Source organism: Eretmochelys imbricata, chromosome 4 (genome assembly GCF_965152235.1).
Source record: "Eretmochelys imbricata isolate rEreImb1 chromosome 4, rEreImb1.hap1, whole genome shotgun sequence".
In the NCBI taxonomy this organism is placed as follows: Eukaryota; Metazoa; Chordata; order Testudines; family Cheloniidae; genus Eretmochelys; species Eretmochelys imbricata.
In genome coordinates, this window is record NC_135575.1 from 58,122,806 (window position 1) to 58,144,190 (window position 21,385).

The 21,385-nt window shown below is 40.7% G+C and overlaps 1 protein-coding gene across 4 annotated transcripts; it reads left to right on the forward strand.

The window, feature by feature from the left end:
• Positions 1 to 205: 205 nt before the first annotated feature.
• On the forward strand, positions 206 to 13,251 carry LSM6 (LSM6 homolog, U6 small nuclear RNA and mRNA degradation associated). Of its 4 annotated transcripts, none has more exons than XM_077815346.1 (4): positions 206 to 318; positions 3,869 to 3,980; positions 10,836 to 10,949; positions 12,944 to 13,251. In XM_077815346.1, exons 2-4 carry the CDS (start codon positions 3,887 to 3,889, stop codon positions 12,976 to 12,978), a joined length of 243 nt encoding a protein of 80 aa, XP_077671472.1. In that variant the 5' UTR covers positions 206 to 318; positions 3,869 to 3,886; the 3' UTR covers positions 12,979 to 13,251. The 4 variants fall into 4 exon arrangements, with proteins under 4 accessions (XP_077671472.1, XP_077671471.1, XP_077671470.1 ...); XM_077815345.1 differs by having other exon boundaries at positions 212 to 331; XM_077815344.1 differs by lacking the exon at positions 206 to 318 and adding an exon at positions 1,053 to 1,185.
• The last annotated feature ends 8,134 nt before the right edge of the window (positions 13,252 to 21,385 follow it).

Sequence of the window (21,385 nt, forward strand, 5' to 3'; positions counted from 1 at the left end):
GAGCTCGCCCCAGGCTGGCAGTGGCAGCAGGGCAGGTGGGGAGCTGGAGGGACGGGTACCTGCCGCAGAGACTTGGCAGCGGCGGCTGAAGGGCAGAGGACCCTTCAAACCCAAGCACTGGCCAGCAACCCCCAGGACCAAACGCTCCCCCGCCCCTCGCCAAACGCGCGCTCAGTTTGTTGGGTGTTTTGGCTCAGCCACCTGACCGTAGCGGAGCCGGAAGTCTGGGAGGGGGCGTTGATTGGTTGCGAGCGCTGCCAGTCCCTCGCTTCGCTTGGGAACTGGCCGACTGAGTGGCCGCCGGCGGGCAGGGCGCGGGTGAGCGAGCGAGGTGGGTGCGCGGAGCTCGGGGCAGCGGGAGGGTGGCCGCCGCGCGCCAGGCCGCTGTGTCCGCACGGGCTCCACGTGGTCAGGGCCGCCGCGCGCAGCCGGGGCGCGGCTCCTCTGCCCCTCGCTCCCTGCGTGCGCCGGGGCCCCGCGCGGTCCGGGGGGCGGGAGGATCTTGCTGCAGCGAAAGGCGCGTGCGGCTCCGCGCCGGGCCCTTGCCCGAAGACGGCCCGAGCAGCCGCTGGGGCTGGGAGTAAAATCCCAGCTTGGGGGGCGCGGCGGGGCTGATTGGGCAGCGGTTCCACAGCTGAATTCAACGCCCCGGGCCTGCTACCGCTGCTTGCAGCCCTGTTGGGTTGGAGGGAGCTGCGTGTCCCGAGCGAGGGGTGTAGGGTCAGGCTGGGCGCACTAACAGCGAGGGGAGCCCCAGTAACTTACAGGGAGGGTTGGACGGTAGCTGCATCCCGTCATAGCGTTTGGCTTTGCACAGGCCCTTTTGCTCCCCTCCATTGTGAAGCCCAGAAAGGATCTAACTAAGTGGGGTGGAGCAGCCCACAAAGCAGGGTGGATAGTGGGTAGTAGAGCCTGCCCAAGTCCATCACCACCCCGTGCCCGCCAGGGGCGGCTGTTCTCGCTTGGGATTCTCCTCTATTTCTGAGCTGTTGCAGTGTCAGCCTTTGGCGGGTATTTTTACATATAGTCTTTATTTTTCATAGCTTATTCCATTTGCTGGGAGTTTTCTATGTGGTGCACCTAAATTCAATGTAACTGTTACTAGATGAGTGACAATGTGTAAAGTCCCATTAAAATCTGCATTACCATTTCTGATCTGAAGTATCCTAAATGAGAGATGAAAAAGTAAGCCAATACATGTGCCTATTCATGTAATGCAAAATTGTTACCTCGGCAATATTCTCAAGAACTTTTAAAATCTTTTAATCAATGGGGTCTCTACTGCTTCCCTTGTGATGCTGTTATGCATTTTTATATAAAGTAAGGAAGTTTTGTTGGATCTTTATCTTATTTGTATTTATTTGTATATCACAGAGTTTGCTTGATGTTGACAAATCTACACATTTAAAGATTCTGTGTCCCTGAGCCACACAGAACTGAGTAACATAGTTAAGTCAACCTTACTTTCAAGTGCAGACCAGCCCTTAGACTGTTAAAATACATTAAATACACTCAGTATTTTTTTCTTTATCTTTTGCTATAGTTGACACACAGATGATGGTGTGTAATCGCAACAGAAAGGGAAGTGGTTCATGAAACACTATGCCGTCCACATGGTACAAAAGTTTGACAACTCCCCTCCACCCCCCCCATCTAATAGAGAAGTGTTATCTTAAAGACCTAGGGATTAAAATTAAGGTGTTCGGCCTTCATCTTTGATCAATAAAGTCATTTTACACCATTGGCTTCAGTCAAGGTTCTATGGCTTACTAGTCCTATCCTTCTGCCCTGGAAGCTGAGAAACAGTTTTACAGAGTTGCTGGTCATGTCTTAACTCATTTAGAAGTTGAGAAGTAGAAAAGGGATGTTAGAATTCACATACAAAAACCTAGCCCACATATAAGAATAGACTGGATAATATGTATTCTGACTACTGAAGAAGTACAATGACCCAGGACAATTCATACTTTTAATTGACTACTACGTTTAAAACATGTGAAAGTGGTAAGTTTTTCTGAGTATGGCTGTCCAATGGTTAATGTGGGTAATTGAAAATAGTATGGCAAGATGCTGTTACACTGTGATAGAAGGACCTGTAATCTACATTTAGAAATCATGCTGAACCAGAATGAACAGCTGTCTTTTCTGATTACTTCCCTAAAAATGATCAGATTGCTTATGGTGTTAATACAAATTGGCTGTCTTGTATATTTAGATTGTAAGTTTTCGGGGACTTTCCCTTGCAGTATAGTTTGTACCGTGCATAGCATAATGGAGCTCCAAATTCAGTTGGGATCTCTAGATGCTAGTATAATACAAATAATAATAGGTTTCAGAGTAGCAGCCTTGTTAGTCTGTATTCGCAAAAAGAAAAGGAGTACTTGTGGCACCTTAGAGACTAACCCATTTATTTGAGCATAAGCTTTCGTGAGCTACAGCTCCAATGAAGTGAGCTGTAGCTCACGAAAGCTTATGCTCAAATAAATTTGTTAGTCTCTAAGGTGCCACAAGTACTCCTTTTCTTTTTACAAATAATAATGTGGGAGTGTTCCTGAGTAGACTTTCCAGTGTAAACTTACGTAATATTTTTAATGAGTTCTAAAACTTGATTGTTGAATTTACATCATACTGAAAATTAGCAGTGAACTTAATGTCAGCAAGTAAAATAACATGCTGGTAGACCTAAAATTGTGGCCTTTCCTCTAATAAAAGATATATACATGCATTTGCAGACACACCATACTGATTTTACCATTGTGCCCATTGAAGTAATATTAAATCCATTAAGAAAAGCTTCTGCACATCCAGGACTCTGACATGCTAACTTTTGCATTCCCTCTTCCTTCTTGCTCCCCATTCTGTGCAAGTCTTTATATTGGAAAAACTAGTATACTAAACCTGAGCCTTTGTGGGGGGAGCTAGGTGGTTCATGTAGGCTGTGTATGATGCTAGACATTAGTTTTAGAAACTACTTTTGCTTTTTATTTATTTATTTTTAAAGTAAAAGTCAGTAAAGAGAATAGTCATGTTCAGATACTACTTTGGTCTTTTGTATAAAAACATCTTTAAAATGTTTCTTCTGTTTTTAGTTTTGTTAAAATATGTTTAGAGTTTTGTTTTAGTAGTTTTATTTGCTGCTGTTAGCTTTGTTTCTAAAAGTGAAACTTTGTAGATGAGTTGATAATACAGATCAGTTCTCAGTATGTTTTTAACTGAATCTAAAGCATGCACAATACATACTCATGTAGAGATTATTTCTATATGTTGTGTACATGATATACAGTGGCTCTATTCTGAACTCTCACACCAGTGTGTAACTTCATTAAGTTTGAGAGAATGACTTCAGCCAAATTATTCTTGACTTTCATTAGTGTAACTAAGATCAGAATCGTGGCCAGAATTTTACTTTTAACACAGTCTCCTTGCTCTTTCCATTTTAACATAGCAGTCTGCATATAACTGTATTTTTTTTTTTTTAGATATGAAACACTCATTAACTATTCTTGATTCCATAATTCAAGTAAAGCTGCTGTAACGAAAGGTGTTATGGAAAAGAAAAGCCTTTGCTGGCTACATTGGAAGTTTGCAAGAGGCACAGCATGGTGAACAGATGTTTAACAGAAAAACATATGAGGATTCCTATTAAGAATTTCAGAAACTGCAAAAAGTTAAATGGAATGTTTCATGCTATGGCTGTGGAACTGCAGTTTTAAGTCTGTCCTCTTTTTCTGCAGATTTCACGTTTATCCATTTTGATATTTTTTTCCCTGCCGAACACTTTGAGAGCCACAAGACTGCCTGTCTTAGTTGAATATATGTTTTAAGATCTGTATTTGGGTTATTTATCTAAACATTTTTTCCCTCCCAGCCCACCAGGACTATCACAATGAGTCTCCGGAAGCAAACCCCTAGTGACTTCTTAAAACAAATTATAGGAAGGCCTGTTGTTGTAAAGTTAAATTCTGGAGTTGATTATCGAGGTAAGTTCTCCCCACTCTCTCTCATAATGAATGTCTACATTCTCACTGTTTGTATTTGTCCCTTCCTTCCCCAATGCTTAACTTTAAAACAATGACTGTTCCATAACTAATAAAAGCAAGAGAACTTTGCAGGAATGTTAATTTCTTGGTACCTGTATTTGCTTTCTGAGGCTGTGTTCATATGGTGGCTTGCATATATCAGGAATTATTTCTATAGTAATAATAGCTTAAGTTGGATTCTCAAGTTCATGTTGTGACTGGTGCAATTCCTGTATACTGTGGCCCCAGAGTGACATGTTCATTTTAGTGATTTACGTAAGCTCCAGAGAGAATTTTGGTTGGGAATCTTGAACTGGGGATCCCAGTTAGTAGTGCAGTGATCTGAAGTGTTAGAATAGCCAATTTTAGATTTGGGAAAGGGTGGCATAATGTTAAATAAATAAGTCTGGACAAATTGCTGATGGGGAAAAAAAAACGTGTTTTTTTGATTAAAACAATTTGTCTAGGTCAGTGGTCTTGAAAGAAGCAGTGTAGGCTCCCAGGATAGAAATTTCGAATCCCCTTGAGTTATGCATATGTTTAAATGTTGGATTGAGGCCTCAGAGTGGGATTTTTTTTTTTAAAAGAACCTAAGTAATGTAGGAGCAAAAGTTCTAATAGCTCTGAGTGGGATTCTTGTTCTAACATCCCTTAAATGCTTTTGAAAATCCAAGTTAGTCATGGACTTATCCTCTCATAGGATTATCAAGGAGAATCTTCTCTTACAGGTCTAGTGTACCAGCGTGACTTCAACCAGAATAGGTCTGTTGGCTCCCTGATTTTTTTTTTTTTTTTTTTAAAAGCAGTGTCATCAGAGGTTTATATCTCACTGCTTGCTTTCATTGAGGAAGAGGGGACTGGCTGTAAAGTGAAGTCAGCTGAGTTATACCTATGTAAAAACTGGTGTGATCAGTATCTGGCCCAAAACTATTTTATTGAGTGCTTCAAATATTTAAATGTTATGGGCCAGATACTGATCACACCAGTTTTTACATAGGTATAACTCAGCTGACTTCATTGTACACTGTTTGAGAGAATAGCGCATGTGTTGTGGTGAGGAAAATTTACTTAGGGATTTATTATAGTACATGAAACTATAATGTAAGCTAGATTTGTGAAATTCCTTAAAACTTTTTGTTCAAAAAGGATTCCAAACTCTTGTTACAAATTTATCTACTTCTGTTTCTAGGCCATGTTGCTAATTGTACTTTTTTGACAAATATCACCTAATGCAGATATGACTGTATATAAAAAATGTCAAAATGTCTCAATTCTGTGCCAAGTGAATGCCACATTTAAGGAAAGAGGCCATGAAAAAGCACAAACCATATTTGGTAAATTACAGTGTGTGACTTGCTTGCCTCTGTGTGTGTATATATACATTTAAAATGTAAATAGGAGGTTGGGTAATGATGATAACATTTTATGCCAGTCCTGTTAGTAGAGTGGAAAAATACAAGGGGGAAGAAGAGAGAATGAAATAAGCCTGAACGCATACTAGTAACAAAAAAGGCTGTGAAAACACTGCCATTTAAGGCATACTGAGTGATATTTTTAAAGGGTATGTAGTCAACTTTAGTCTCACTTGTGTGAAATTATTTTTTACCTGCTATTGTTAAAAGTAATTCCTGAGAGTACTAAAACAGAGATCAGAGGGGGGAAACCTTTCATTTTGTTTATTTCGTGCAGTTAACAGCACTTTGTGTGTAGTCAGTCAATTTTCCTATTTGTGTGGAAAGAGAAGAAAGAAAAACACTTAGGAAAATGTGATCCTAAGACCATAAAAGTTGGCAGGAGAGTTCAAATTCCCAGTTATTTAATGGAAGATCTTACAGTAGCACTGCTGAGATGTGGGGATATGTGCTAGAGGAGAATCAAACTGGACTGTTTTTCCACATTGCTGTTCTTTAATCCAGACAGTTATACAGTTAAATTATAATAATTATTTAGAACCCAAAAAGTACCAGATGCTTTCCGATCCCAGAGGAAAGCATAGTCCCAACCCTAAAGAATACAGTCTAAGACAACAAAAATGATGAGTAGTAGGGGAAGGGATACAACATACAAAAAGGCCAGTGTGACAAGGCACACATCTTACTAGTTGCAAATTTAGTGTGTTTTAACAAAAAAAAAAAATTTTTTTAAATAGTTCTTCAAATTATCCTCAAGCTTCAGTTCTAGTGTCCCTAGCACCTGTTCCTCCCAACATTAAACCCCTTCCCTCTACATAAATGAACAATTTGTTTATTAAGTAAACAGAATACATAAGTAGATGGCTAAAATCCTAATCCTGCCTTGAGTTCCATGCTGGTGGAGCTCTTTTGAAGAAACTGGGATTCATGGGTGTCACAAAAGAAGCAGATCTTGAGGAGGGATTTAAGGGGCTTAGTGGACCAGCTCAGAAAGTGCATTCTGTATATAGAGTGCAGTGCAGAAGAGGACTAAGAGAAAAGTGGGAAAAGAGGTTATTTATTTTTTTAAAAGCAACATTGGTTTTGTATTCATTTGTTTAAATTCAAGAAAATAAAGTACTAAAGGGCAGGGAATTTTTCTTCGTGATCCAGTAACTAGTGGCATGTTTAAAAATGTGTGCATTTTAAAATATTGCAAACTTAATTATCTTGAAATAAAAATGTATAGTATTTTTAAAAGTAAATAGGTCAGTTACTACAATTTTAGCTGAGTTGTGTTCAAGAAAAATGTTGAGAAGTTTATTGAAATGTGTAATTTATAGCATGAAGATAACAGCTGCCAGTCAAAAAAGTTTTTTCTTTTAAGATATTGTAGATCAAAATTGTTACAAAATGTGGCATACTGTGGGGTATTATGCTATCCTATATTAAGGTGATCACTTCATGGATATTGAAGTTATTTATTTAAACTAAAGGACTAAGCTGTCTGAGGTGACCTCTGGACCGTTAATGTTACTTTTCAATAAGACTTGGATCACTGGGGAAGTTCCAGAAGGCTGGAAGAAAGCTAATGTTATGCCGTTTTTAAAAAGGTGATTGGGATGACCCGGGTAATTATAGACCTGTCAGCCTGACATCAGTCTCAGCCAAGATAATGGAGAGGCTGATACAGGGCTTGATTAATTTAAAAAAACCTAACAGAAAGAGTGTAATTAATGCAAATTAACATGGGTTTATGGAAAATTGATCCCGTCAAACTAAGTTGATATTTTTTTGATCAGATTACAAGTTTGGTTGACAAAGGTAATAGTGTTGACATAATATACTTAGACTTCTGTTAGGCATCAGACTTGGTATCACATGACATTTTGTTTTAAAAAAAATTAGAATGATATAAAATTAACATGGCACACATTAAATGGATTAAAAACTAGCTCAATGATAGGTCTCAGAATGTAACTGTAGATGGGATATCATCATCATGTAGGTGTTTTTCCCATGGGATCGTGCAGGGATCAGTTCTTGGCCCTACGTTATTTAACATCTTGATCAGTGACTTGGAAAAAAACATAAAATTATCACTGATAAAGTTTGCAGATGACAAGAATTGGGGAAACAGTAAATCATGACGAGGACAGGTCACTGAGTCAGAACGATCTAGATTACTTGGTAAACTATGCACAAGCAGACAGTGTGTTTTAATACAGATAAATATAAATGTATACATCTGGTAACAAAGAATGTAGGCCATACTTACAGATGAAGAACTCAATCATATGAAGCATTGACTCTGAAAAAGATTTGGGGATTCTAGTGGATAATCAGCTGAACATGAACTCCCACTGTGGACAAAAGAGCTAATGTGATCCTGGGACACATAAGCATGGGAATCTTGAGTAAGATAAAAGAGATTATTTTACATCTGTATTTAGCACTGGTGTATAGTTCTGATGCCCACAATTCAGGAAGGATGGTGATAAATTGGAGGGGAAGAAGAGCCAGGAGAATGATTAAAGGATTAGAAAACATGCCTTATAATGATAAACTAAAAGAGCTCAATCTATTTATCATGGAAAAGAGAAGGTTAAGGGATGACTTGGTTACAGTCTATAAGAATCTACCTAGGGAGCAAATATTTAATAATGGGCTTTTCCCTCTAGCAGAGAAAGGTATAACATGATTCAATGGCTAGAAGTTGAAATTGAACAAATTCAGACTGGAAACGGGCGTCAGGTTTGTAGAAATTTTGGTGGTGCCCAGAAGGCCCAGAGGGCACCCCCCTTAACTCCGCCCCCCCCCACCTGCCTAATGCTCTGCGAGGGAGTTTGGGTCGGGGGAGGAGGTCTGAGGTACAGGCCCTTGGCTGGGGCAGGGGATTGGGGCATAGGACAGTTGAGAGGTTGGGCTCTGGGATGGAGTCTGGGGTGCGGGCTCTCAGATGGAGTTTGGGTGCTGGGTGCAGGCTCTGGGCTGGGGCAGAGGGTGGGGTGCAGGAGTGGGTATGGGGTGAAGGCTCTTGGAGGGAGTTTGGGGGTAGGAGAAGGTGTGTGGGAAGGGGATGGGGGTTCAAGCTCTGGGAGGGAGTTGGGCTAGGGCAGGGGATGCAAGAGGGGGTGAGGGGTGCAGGCTCTGGGAGGGAGTTCGGGGGTGGGAGGGGTGCTTAGGAAGGGGGTGCAGGTTCTGGGAGGGAGTTTGGGGGCTGGAGGGGGGGTGTGGGAAAGGGGTGCGGGTGCAGGCTCTGGGAGGGGGTGGTGGGGTGCAGCACTTAGGGGAGGGGACTGCCATCACATGTGGCTTCCTTCCTCCCCTGCTGCCCCTCACCATAGCCTCACTGGGGGTGGGGGATGGGGCTGCCCCTTGCCCAGCGTTGGGCAGGAATGGTGGCAGGGCGGTGCGGATAACAGGATCAAACGCTCATTGAAGCCACAGCAGCTGCTGAGGTGAGTGAGGTCCACTCCAGATATCTCCTGCTGGAAGGAAGCTCCCTCAGTGTCTCCTCCTGGTGGGTGCAGGGGGAGGGCTGCAAAGCATGTTTATGCCTTCTCCCTCTTCCCCTCCTGAGATTCAGCAACAGCCAGCTGCCTCAGCCTGCCGCCAGCTCTGCTCTTGTGCTGTAGCCTTAGGCAGCAGGAGCAGCCACCAGTGCAGGCAGGCAAGGGAGAGCCGCACCGCTTTCATTCAGGCAGGGACGCTCCCGGGGCTTGTGGGGGGAATGCTCTGGGGGGGAGAGACCCAGCTCCAAACATTGGTGGAGCAGGGCCCCCAGCCCTGAATATTCCTGGAGGCCAGGCACCATGGGCCCATACACCTCGCCATCCCTGACTTTAAATAAGGTGTAAATTTTCAGTGGGGAGAGCAATTAACCTTTGGAACAATTTACTAAGGGTCATGGTGGAGTCTCCATCACTGACTATTTTTAAATGAAGATTGGATGTTCCAAAAGATCTGCTCAAGGAATTATTTTGGGAAAGTTCTATGGCCTGTGCTATACCAGAGGTCAGACTAGATTGTCACAAATGGTCCTTTCTGGCCTTAGAATCTGTGAATGTTGGCACAAGAACAAATGGCTATAAACTGGCTGTGAACAAATACAGGCTGGAAATTAGAAGAAGGCTTGTAACTATCACAGGAGTGAGGTTCTGGATCACCCTCCCATAGGAGTTGTGGGGCCAAACGACTTAATGAGTTTTAAGAAAGAGATGGACAAATTTGAGTGTGATTGTAGGACGGGGTAGCTTGTGATGGTAGGGGGTAGGACCCAAGAGTCCTGAGGCTTATTTCCAGCTTGTTTTATGTTCATAAAAGCTCATGCTTCAGGATTTCAGCCAGCCACCTGCAGGAGTCAGGAAGGGATTCATACCCCCACAAACCTCATATCTTCTGTTTGTTGTTGGTGTTTTTAAATCTCCTTTCTCTGAAGCTTGTGGGATGGGCATGGCTGGAAATGGAACATTGGACAAGGGGGACCAGGGCTCTGAGAGGCACCGAGCTTGCTTACTCTCTGCTCCTTGGCTGGCTGGTTTTTGCTTACCTGCTTAGGGTTTAACTGGTCTTTGTTTGAGGGGTCGTGAAGGAATTTTCCCCCAGGTCAGATTGGCAGTGACTTTGGAGGTTTTTTGCTTTTCTCTGCAGCATGTGGGTGTGGATCATTTGCCACAGTTATCTGGATATATCTCACTTAATCATTTCCCTGCCATTGTGTGGGACCTTGGGCTCTGGTGCACCTCAGTCCCTTCTGTTCTCTGCCTGTGGCACATAATAGTCTAATCTCCTGTGGTCTATAATACTTTCATCTAATTTCAGTTTAGTGCCAGTGATGGGGAATGTTGGTGGTCTGTGATATACAGAAGGTCAGACTAGATGATCTGGTTGTCCCTTCTGGCCTTAAACACCATGATGTCTCTGACATGTCATTTAGATAAAAAACTCAACCTCTTTAATATAGACTTTCCATTCATTTTTCTAGCTAAATTCAGTGTGCCCAGTTCCTTTCTAATACATGGGGCTCTTCTGTAGAATATTAAGGACCACTCATCTCTTGCTAATACATAAATGAATTGCACCATTTTCAACTTTCAGAGCAGAAGCCATTGATCTTGTGACAGAGTTCTGTTTTATCACAAGCAATATTTTTCATTTACAGAGCGATTGATGAAGATTTAATCACTACCTGATGGATGATGAGGATATGGTGACAATTTTTCATTGTACCATTGTTGACCTGCTTTTTAATTGGCTTAGAGGAGACTGTATGTTTCAGTTAATCAGAGCAATTTATCTAGAAAGAGAGGTTTGAGTTGTGTTTGAAGAATAAAAAACTGTCAGATTTATGTTTACCCTGATTTTTTAAATCTAATTTTTTGTTTTGTTTTTTAAATTTTTTAAAACTTGTTAATGTCTTCAGGTGTCCTGGCTTGCCTGGATGGGTATATGAACATAGCTCTGGAGCAGACAGAAGAATATGTAAATGGTCAATTAAAGAACAAATATGGGGATGCATTTATCCGAGGAAATAATGGTAACTCTCCCTCCCTGCAATACTCTTGATTTGGATTTGTTTTTTGGCATGGAATCTTTAATTTGAGGCATGTATGAAAATAAAATTAGGTGACTGCCTGTCTCCAGCCACATCCATTTCAAACTTTTTACTCTTGCAAGAGGCCTTACGTAATCTTTCTTTTACCTACCATCTATACCATTCCTCCTGCTCCGCTGTTCTGGTCCTATGCTCTTCCTTATTGATCCCTGTGACTCCTTCCCCTCTCCCTATCTTTTACCAAGCACCCTCTCTTTTCTATCCCTCCTTCTAACCCACCCATCACAGGACCCTTTCTTTTCTTAGTCAGCCAATCAATAACATTCACCAGACCTGTCTTGTCTATCTAGGTGTCCCTTGTTTCACAGAGCTTATCATGTCTTGTTCTGTAAAGCAGTGTGTACATTTATAGGGTTCTGTGGATATTGATTGCACTGTCATATACACTCAGTTTGATTGTCCAAAACTGAATGTTGACTAACTTAACTGTCTGATGCAGCTTATTAATAATTTAAGACTGTGCTTACAGGTGAAGACTTTACTCTCATTCAAAAAGATTGCAATAGTTAACACTGACCCATGACACATTATAATGAGACTTTCCAAGGCTCAGCTACCATGGAAATAGGTGGAGTATAAGCAACTAGATAGATAAATTTTAGTGTGGTTCAAAGACAGTTATGGTCCTATCCCCACTACAAAATGGCCCATCTTTAACTGTATTGAGGGATAATGGTAGTGTAACCCAACCCCTTGAGATGAAGGTATTTGTAATATAGGCATACCTTTCACCCTGGTAGCAAGAAATGCCAGGAAGAGAGGTTGGGAGGTGGTTGTGGGCAAAGGTTCAAGAATGAACAGAGGGGCAGAGATCACATGTGCAGAAGAATCAGTGTAGAGAAGGGAAGTGAAGGCACAGGAATGGATGAAGTCACCCAGGAGCAAAATGTGAAGAAGAAAAAAGGAGAGGGCCAGGAACTGAACTCTGTGGACATCCACAGGCGAGGACAGAAAGAGAAAAACAAGAAGAGCACAGAGCCCATGGGAAAGAGAGAAATTAGACAGTCTTTGTCTTAATAGGAGGCTGAGAATAGAGAAGTCACCTTGAGGGTTGGCCAGGCATCTCTTACAGAATTTGGATAGGTGAGGTTGAAGCAACTATGGTCAAGGGTTTTTTGCCCCCATTTCACCTCTCCCCCCCTCCCCCCGTCCTTTTTTTTTTTTTTTTTTTAAAGACTTGGAAATAAGAGCATGTTTGAAAGGCTCAGGGAAGAACCTGGATGATGGTGAGGTAGCGAGAAGTCTTACCCCACGTCTCATTATTGGGTGGGCTGTGATAGGCTCTAGAAAACAGGTTGAGCTGAGAAATGAGACACCTCAGTTTGAGAGCATAGTTAATTCTGAAATATTTCACACACTGGGCACCCAAGCTGCAAGTATCATGGCTTCCTCCTCCTTTCCCTATGCCCCAAAGGAGACCCTTTCCTAAAAACTTGCAGGAAACCTTTTATCACAAGACACCCTGGTACTGGCCCAGTAAGTGGAATGTACAGACTACTTCATAGGTTTCTGTGACCTTTGCAAAAGTTTTAAATGAAAAGGAGTGAGGATCCTGAACCTTTTGTTGTCAGATCAAGACTTATTTCTAACACCCTTAATCTACGCATCCTGAAAATCCGGTAGGACTCTCCTCAGCATCACAGAAGGCAGTTCCAATTAAATTGGTTTTAGAAACAGTCACATTATAGAACCTATCTGTACATCCTCTATCTATTATGGGGCACAATTTGACAAAGTAATATACTAAACTAAGTGTTCAACAAGGAAAACTGAAATAGAAACTATGTATATGTAGTTTGACTCAGGTAATATTGCTGTTGGAACTTCAACTTTTACATTTCCTGATTTAATTGATAGGGTAAACAAGGCATCTTATGTACGGAATTTTATAACGTTTCACTTCTTCCTTTTCACAGTTCTGTATATAAGCACACAGAAGAGGAGGATGTGAAGATGCCTAAAGAGAGATGTTTTGTACTGCTGCATTTTTTCCTAAATGATGAGAACTGTTTGATTTGTAGTTAGTAATTCTTGGTTGAATAATACAGCTGTTTAAATATTTCTGTTATTTGCTGTAAAGCTGGATTTACTGCAGTGTCTATGGAGAGAAGGGTTTTTTTAAATTCCAAACTACCAAAATACAATTGTAAACTTTCCTGAACACTTGGGTTGTGAAAAAGTGCTTTGTTACACTGTGCAGAATTAAATAAAAAATGGAAAAGTATGTCATGTATGTATTGCTACAAGATAAATTTGAAGCAGTGTTTGGTTACTTCTGGTACCGCAGAGTGGAAAATGAGGATTTTGAGAATTATCCCACATTGGAACTTTATAGCGTTGGCCAGGTGATAATTGTAACTCCCCTCCCTCAGCTATATAAATGCTTTGTTGAAAATAATGTGGCCCAGTTGGGAAAAAAATAGGGCCAAGTTTAAATACTGAATTACACTAAGAGTCAACAAGGTAAAAAGTTCAGCTGCTGACTGGCAAAATTGGCCCCAAACCCTTGAATTATCAATTTGAATAGGGGGTGTAACAGCGATACTTCAACAATGGGGGCAGGGAAAGAATTGAATCAGATGGAAGAAAAGCCCAAGGGATTAACACTGTGGCAGCTATAGAAGTCAGTCACACAAGTGAACAGCTCTTTCGTTGGTATGCCAACAGAACCAGTAGGTCACTTCAAATCCTAGCAACTTTCTTTCCTCCAGATTGCAGTTACTTTGTTTTCTTTCCTTCTTTCTCTTCTCCCCACCAACACAATAATTAAGTTTTTAAAAAGTTAAAATTGGTTTTATTTTAAAATACGTCTAAAGCTTTTTTCAAATTGCTCATCGGGTGAGGCTGTTAGTCTCAGTGCTGTGTATGTACATAAACACATTGTGTGTCCTGTTCATGTTTTTTCATTATTCCCACCCCTTTCTTATACCACTCAGCCCCTTCCATCCTTCAACTGCGTGCTAGCCAGCAATACGAACAAATATCAAGCTCTCAGCATAGAGTGTGTCAGCAGGATGAGGGGGGGAGGGGGAGAGAGAGAGGAATTGCTGCACAAGCAATGAAGTAAAAAACCGTGCATGTGTCCCACAGCAACTTTAAGAGATTAAGTCAAAGCTCAGTGAGTAAACTCAGCTAGGTTCTGGATGGCTACTTACTAGTTTATAAAATACTTTCTCTTTAATTTCTGCTTGATTGCAATAAATAGCTTTAGGGTACCTATGAAGCAAAATCAGAATGGAAAATTGCACTAATACGCAGTACTTAATGCTTTCCTGTTGCTCAGTGCAAGGTTACAACTTTGGGTAATGTACCTCATGCTGAGGTTGTTTAACCAATTTGTTAATGAGTTTTCTGAAACCTTGCTTTATTCTCTGAGCAGTTTATGCTGTCTTCAGGAACAACAAATACTTCTGAGTTGTGGATGAATGAGCACCAAACAATTGTGTGAATATTACAGTGGCCCATTCTCCCCAAATACCAACAGGTTCTCAATGTCAGTAGGCAATGGTAACATTTCAATTATCCAGGGGAGGGAAATGCATGGCATGTGGCTTTTTTTTTTTAAAAGATGGAATAATTCCAAACAATTATTTTGCAATTAATAGTTAACCTTCTACATTAAATATTGTGAAGGACTCTGCAGAACATACAGAGATACCGCATTATAATATGCTTCAATAACTTATAATTTCTTGAGAAGGATCCAGCATGTAAGAAGAGATCACCAATGTACTCTTCTATAAATGACTTTTAAGAAGAAAATGGATGTGCCTCTAAGTGGAGCATGCAGTTTCTCATTAGTTTTGTAGTATGTGTGTGGTTGGAAGGTTACTGTGTTCTCCATTCACTGAAATTGTTTTAGAAGTAACTGATTTTATCTGGTTTTTCCAAAATCTAGAACAAATTATTTTGTGAAGCTTGTATTTTATTACAAAAATTATGAACCTCCAACTTCATAAGTGCCATTTTTCTATTTCTATAGGTTTAGCCATGGAACAACTTTGTAATCATGACAGCTATATAAGATGCTACTTCTGAAATGTCACCAGAACACATGATTTGTAATCATGCAAGTTGTTTAACATTGAGAACCAGAACTTGTAGACTTTCTGCCAAGTGCTAAGATTTTCTTATTTACTTTAAGAATAAAAATGAATAAAATACTTAAAATTATCTTCAGAGTTCTGGAAAAATATTGGTTAATCCCCTATGCCCCTTGTGACGTAGATAAGCATTTCCATGTTACTGATGTACAGTTGTGTTCATCAGTGATTTTGATTATTATTTTTTAATTAAGTGTTTTTTTGGGGTGAGACTTCCAAAAGTGACTAAGGATGTATGACTTTCAAAGGGAGTTAGGTGCTTAGCTCCTTTAGCCACTTTTGGGAAATATCCTAAGAAGGTATTAATGAACATCACTCTGGTCTTTGTCCAAGAATTCCCACATTTAGATGTAGCTCACTTTGGGTGTCTGCTACTTTCCACCATGGATTTAGTTCAAGAGAAGAATGAAAGGCTGTTGCGTCACCATTGTTTGTACCACAATAAACCAACTACAGGTGAATCAGGCAGGGATGGTTCCCTGTTATCCAAACATATGTTGTAAGTTTTAGAAGATTGTCATGTAAAATCCAACAGCCTGTAAAAGCAAAATAGCATGCCAGTCAAGTGTACAGACATAAGATACTGAATATAGTTACTGTGGAGAATGTAGGACGTTCCTATTTTTATGCAATGTATGTGACTTGGCTTCTCCATTCACTTTTGTACTGCTACCCACTGGGTGTGAAGAGATTAATTTCTTCTCAGGCACAGTATATAATCAGGGAAGTGACTGGCCATGAGTCAGTAGGCATGTCAGGGTCAGTATGCGTAGTCTATCAAGAACTGTCAGTATGTGAATGGAGACTAATGATTGGACCATTGACTTTTAACAACTGCTGGCCAAGGGGCACTACTTGTGAAAACAGCATGATTGGTACTAGAGACAAAGAACGGAAGTCTGAGCAGACTGCAGTAAGATTCCTGACTCAGTGCAGAGCGTCAACCCAGGGAGGTTGTGTGCATCTAGGCTTTACTTTACCATTCTAATCTAATGTTCCTAAACACTGTTCCAGCTGACTAATCAACCATGTCTTGTTTTAAAGAGGCTGTTCTGTGTCACTGTAAAGAGCTGTTGGTTCTAGAGCTCCCAAGAAGGTGCCACTTGATTGAAGCATTGTATTTAATGGGTGGGGAGACTATCTCCCCCTATTAAGAAATCAGCTCTGATGGTTCTGAAGCCCAAGCTCCTAGCTGTAGAAGGAGAGGATGTGTCACTTAATCTCCAATCCGCACATATGTCCAAAAATAAACTCAAGAAAGAGTCGTGACCTGGGATATGCTTGATCCCTAAATCCGGCCAGAAACACTATTTCCCACCAGCATGTGAAATTTGGGCTAGCTACATTTACATTGTTAGCTATAGCATCTTAACTAATAGCCTGGTTAGGGCGAATACACATGAAGATGCGCGGCACCATCAAGAATGAGAAAAGAAAGGGGGGAAAAAAATCTTAAAGGTAACTAAATAGTTGAAGAAATGGAAGTCAGTCAAAAGCAAATGACCCTCCTGGGCCTCCAGCTGGCTGTATCCCCCAGATATAAAGGGCTAATTACTACAAGAGCGTGCTGGGATCCCTTTAAAGAATCCCCTTAAAAATGTAAACCCAAATCAATGGCCATGGAGCCAGTTCTTAGGGAAAGGGCAAAGAACAGACATCCTATTTCTGAGGGACTCATGAAAACTAGCATAGGATTTTGAAGGCCTACTGTTTTTTATATTTGGGTTAAAAGTTCTGTCCATCTTTACTGTGCTATGACATTACATTGACATATAAATGTCTAGATCCCTTTTTAGTTGCTGCCTTTACTTGAGATTTGTCATCATGCTACTGCCCAAGCCTGCAAATAAACCCACTTTATTACCATAACTCATTGACTTCAATGGGATTAAAAGTAGGGGTGTCAATTAATCACAGTTAACTCCTGCAATTAACTCAAATTAATTGCGATTAATCATAGTTTTAATTGCACTGTTAAACAATAGAACACCAATTGAAATTTATTAAATATTTTTGGATGTTTCTCTCCATTTTCAAATATACAGGGAGTCCTTGGACTTATGACACAATTTGTTCCTCAGAATTGTGTCGTAAGTCAAAACCGCTTTTCCCATAGGAATCAATGGTATGAAGGGGCGATTGATTCCTGAACCAAGGCTTGATTTCACCACACTAATCCAGATTTCTGTACAAAATGAATTATAGATGACTAATGTAGCAACATCAATGTGTTTACTGTACACTATATTTTGTAAACAGCATTCAAACAAACATATAAACTCATATATGCTGCTCAGAATACTGGCAACACAGGCTCAGAAAGCCAGGGAGAATGGTATACATGCTGAGCCTCGGACAGTCACCGTTCAAGCTTCCTGTTTGGCTGCCGGCCCTGGGCTTAGCCAATCAAAAACGAGCAGCAACCCTACCCAGCAATAAACTACCCTGCTGCCTCAAAACCAGGGCCGGCTCTACCTTTTTTGCCACCCCAAGCGGCGAAGGGAAATGCTGCCAACAGGAAACAGGAGGAGGGGCTGCCGCAGGCGTGTAGCCGAAGAGGGAAGCGGAGGAGCTGCCCCCAGCGTGCCGCTGAAAGCCGCCGCAGTGCCGCCCTTTCCCCGTTTGCCGCCCCAGGCACCTGCTTGCTAGGCTGGTGCCTAGAGCAGACCCTGCTCAAAACCAATCAGAAGTGCCCCCTTCCAGCTCCATACCAGTATAACGCAACCACAAAGTGATTTCAAACAACTTTATGCAAATCAAGCATCGTAAGGGCAAAACAAGCATCGTAGGGGCAAAACGGGCAGTCAATTGAAAAACATTGTAAGTGGCATCTGACGTAAAGACTCCCTGTATTGTTTTAAATTACAACACAAAATACAAAGTCTACACTGCTCACTTTATATTATTTTTTTATTACGCATATATGCACTGTAAAAATGATAAAAGGAATAGTCTTCAGTTCACCTCATACAAGTACTGTAGTGCAATCTCTTTATTGTGAAAATGCAACTTATAAAATGTAGATATTTTTGTCACATAACTGCACTCAAAAACAAAACAATGCAGAACTTTAGAGCCTACAAGTCCCCTCAGTTCTACTTCTTGTTCAGCCAATCACTAAGACAAACAAGTTTGTTTACATTTACGGGAGATACTGCTGCCCTCTTACAATGCATCCAATGAAGTGAGGTGTAGCTCACAAAAGCTTATGCTCAAATAAATTGGTTAGTCTCTAAGGTGCCACAAGTACTCCTTTCCTCATACAATGTCACCAGAAAATGAGAACAGGTGTTCGCATGGGACTTTGGTAGCCAGCATTGCAAGGTATTTACGTGCCAGACATGCTAAACCTTCATATGCCCCTTCATGCTTCAGCCACCATTCCAGAGGACAAGTTTCCATGCTGATGACCCTCATTAAAAAAAATAATGCATTCATTAAATTTGTGACTGAACTCCTTGGGGGAGAGTTGTATGTCTCTGGCTCTTTTATACCCACATTCTGCCATATAGTTCATGTTATAGCATTCAGTCTCAGACAATGACCCAGCATGTGTTGTTCATTTTAAGAACACTTTCGCGGCAGATTTGACAAAACACAAAGAAGGTACCAATATGAGATTTCTGAAGATAGCTACAGGAGTCCACCCAAGGTTTAAGAATCTGAAATACCTTCCAAAATCTGAGAGGGATGAGGTATGGAGCATGCTTTCCAAAGTCTTAAAAGAGCAATATTCTGATGCAGAAACTACAGAACCCGAACCACCAAAAAAGAAAATCAACCTTCTGCTGTTAGCATCTGACTCAGATGAGGAAAATGAACATATACTGGTCTGCCCTGCTTTAGATTGTTATCGAGCGGAACCTGTCATCAGCATGTCCTCTGGAATGGAAGAATGAGGCATGAAGGGACGTATGAATCTTTAGCGCATCTCGCATGTTAATATCTCACAACGCCGGCTGCAACAGTGCCATGCGAACACCTGTTCTCACTTTCAGGTGACATTGTGAACAAGAAGTGGGCAGCATTATCTTCTGCAAATATAAACAAACTTGTTTGTCTGAGCAATTGGCTGAACAAGAAATAGGACTGAGTGGACTTGTAGGCTCTAAAGTTTTACATTGTTTTATTTTTGAATGCAGTTATTTTTGTACATAATTCTATATTTGTAAGTTCAACTTTCATGGTAAAGAGATTGTACTACAGTATTTGTATTAGGTGAATTGAAAAATACTATTTCTTTTGTTTTTTACAGTGAAAATATTTGTAATAAAAATAAATATAAAGTGAGCATTGTATTCTTTATCTTCTGTGTTGTAACTGAAAATATATTTGAAAATATAGAAATATTTAAATAAATGGTATTCTATTATTGTGTAAACGTGCGATTAATTGCTCGATTAATCATGATTAATATTTTTAATCGCTCAACAGCCCTAATTAAAATTAAACGTGTGGCTGCAGGATTTGGGCCTAATAGCATTGGAACAATGGAAGAAATAGTGCTTACATCTTTAATTTGTATCCCTTTGCTTGTTGCCAGCTTTGACCTATTGTCATTTTTGAAAGCAAGCAATTGCTCAGCAAATTGCTTGATATTTTGTTATTTCAGTGCCAAATTGTACTCCGTGATACCTGTACTACTCTGTTGAAGGTAATGGAAATTTATAGGCCTAAGTGGGAGCAGAACTTCTCCCATGGTTTTTACAGGCTGTGGCTATTCACCAAATAAAGGGTTTTTTAAGTGTTCTCTTCTTCATCCCCAGCCTCCTTTAGATGTAGGCCATTGCTGTCTGTTTTAAAGATGAATTGAAGTGCTTTTAAAAAAAAATAAAGTTCTGCTTTGATCTCAATTATTTAAGTGCCCGTTACTGTAACTCGACATGTGGCACTGCCATTGCTAACATTGTGCCCATAGTGCAGGGCCCCAATTGGGCCAGATATACTTGCACACATTTACCAATGCATTTTAAAGTAAAATATCTGAACATTTTTCCTCGGGTTTTTTCTCCTACTACAGTGGTAACACCTAAAGCGAATGCTGCTCCCTGCACCATTTTAGATGGTAGTTGTCATAAATGTAAAGGGAAGGGTAACCACCTTTCTGTATACAGTGCTATAAAATCCCTCCTGGCCAGAGGCAACGTCCTGTTACCTGTAAAAGGTTAAGAAGCTCAACTAACCTGGCTGGCACCTGACCCAAAGGACCAATAAGGGGACAAGATACTTTCAAATCTTGGGGGGGAGGGGGAACACTTTTGTTGTGCTCTTTGTTTACGTGGTTTTCTCTTAGGACTGAGAGAGGCCAGACAGAAATCCATCTTCTCCAACCCATCCTAATCCAAGTCTCCAATATTGCAACCAGTATAAGTAAGCCAGGCAAGGCAGATTAGTTTATCTTTTGTTTTATGTGAATTTTCCCTGTGTTAAGAGGGAGGCTAGTCCTGTTTTCTGTAACTTTAAGGTTTTGCCCAGAGAAGGATCCTCTGTGTTTTGAATCTGAATACCCTGTAAAGTATTTTCCATCCTGATTTTACAGAGTTGATTTTTACCTCTCTCTTTTTTTTTTTTTTTTTTAAATAAAATCCTTCTTTTAAGAACCTGACTGATTTTTCCATTGTTCCAAGATCCAGGGATTTGGGTCTTTGATGATTTTGTAACCAATCGGTTAGGATATTATTCTCAAGCCTCCACAGGAAAGGGGGTGTGTAGGCTTGGGGGGATATTTTGGGGGAAGACATCTCCAAGTGGTCTCTTTCCCTGTTCTTTGTTTAAAACGCTTGGTGGTGGCAGCATACTGTTCAAGAACAAGGCAAAGTTTGTACCTTGGGGAAGTTTTTAACCTAAGCTGGTAACAATAAGCTTAGGGGGGTCTTTCATGCGGGTCCCCACATCCGTATTCTAAAGTTCAGAGTGGGGAAGGAACCCTGACAGTAGTACTGACATCAGCTTTTGAAGGTGGAACACAGCCCCCTGATTTCTGACCATGGCAGGTAAAATGCTTTTCAGTTCCTTGAACTGAAAGTAGGGGTCTCTCTCTGCAACATACATGGAATTTCTAGTGTAAGCTAAAAGAGTAAATGTTGAGTGTAGATTGCGAGTAGAAGAAATGTGCTGCGTAAAAGCCTGGAACAAGAGTATTATTGGGTTGATGTTGAATCTGACTCCCTAAATTTGTTGAAATTTAAAGTTGTGAATTAGTGGTTTCTCTATATAAGTTATCAAGCTGCTATAGAATTATGGCTGATATTTTTA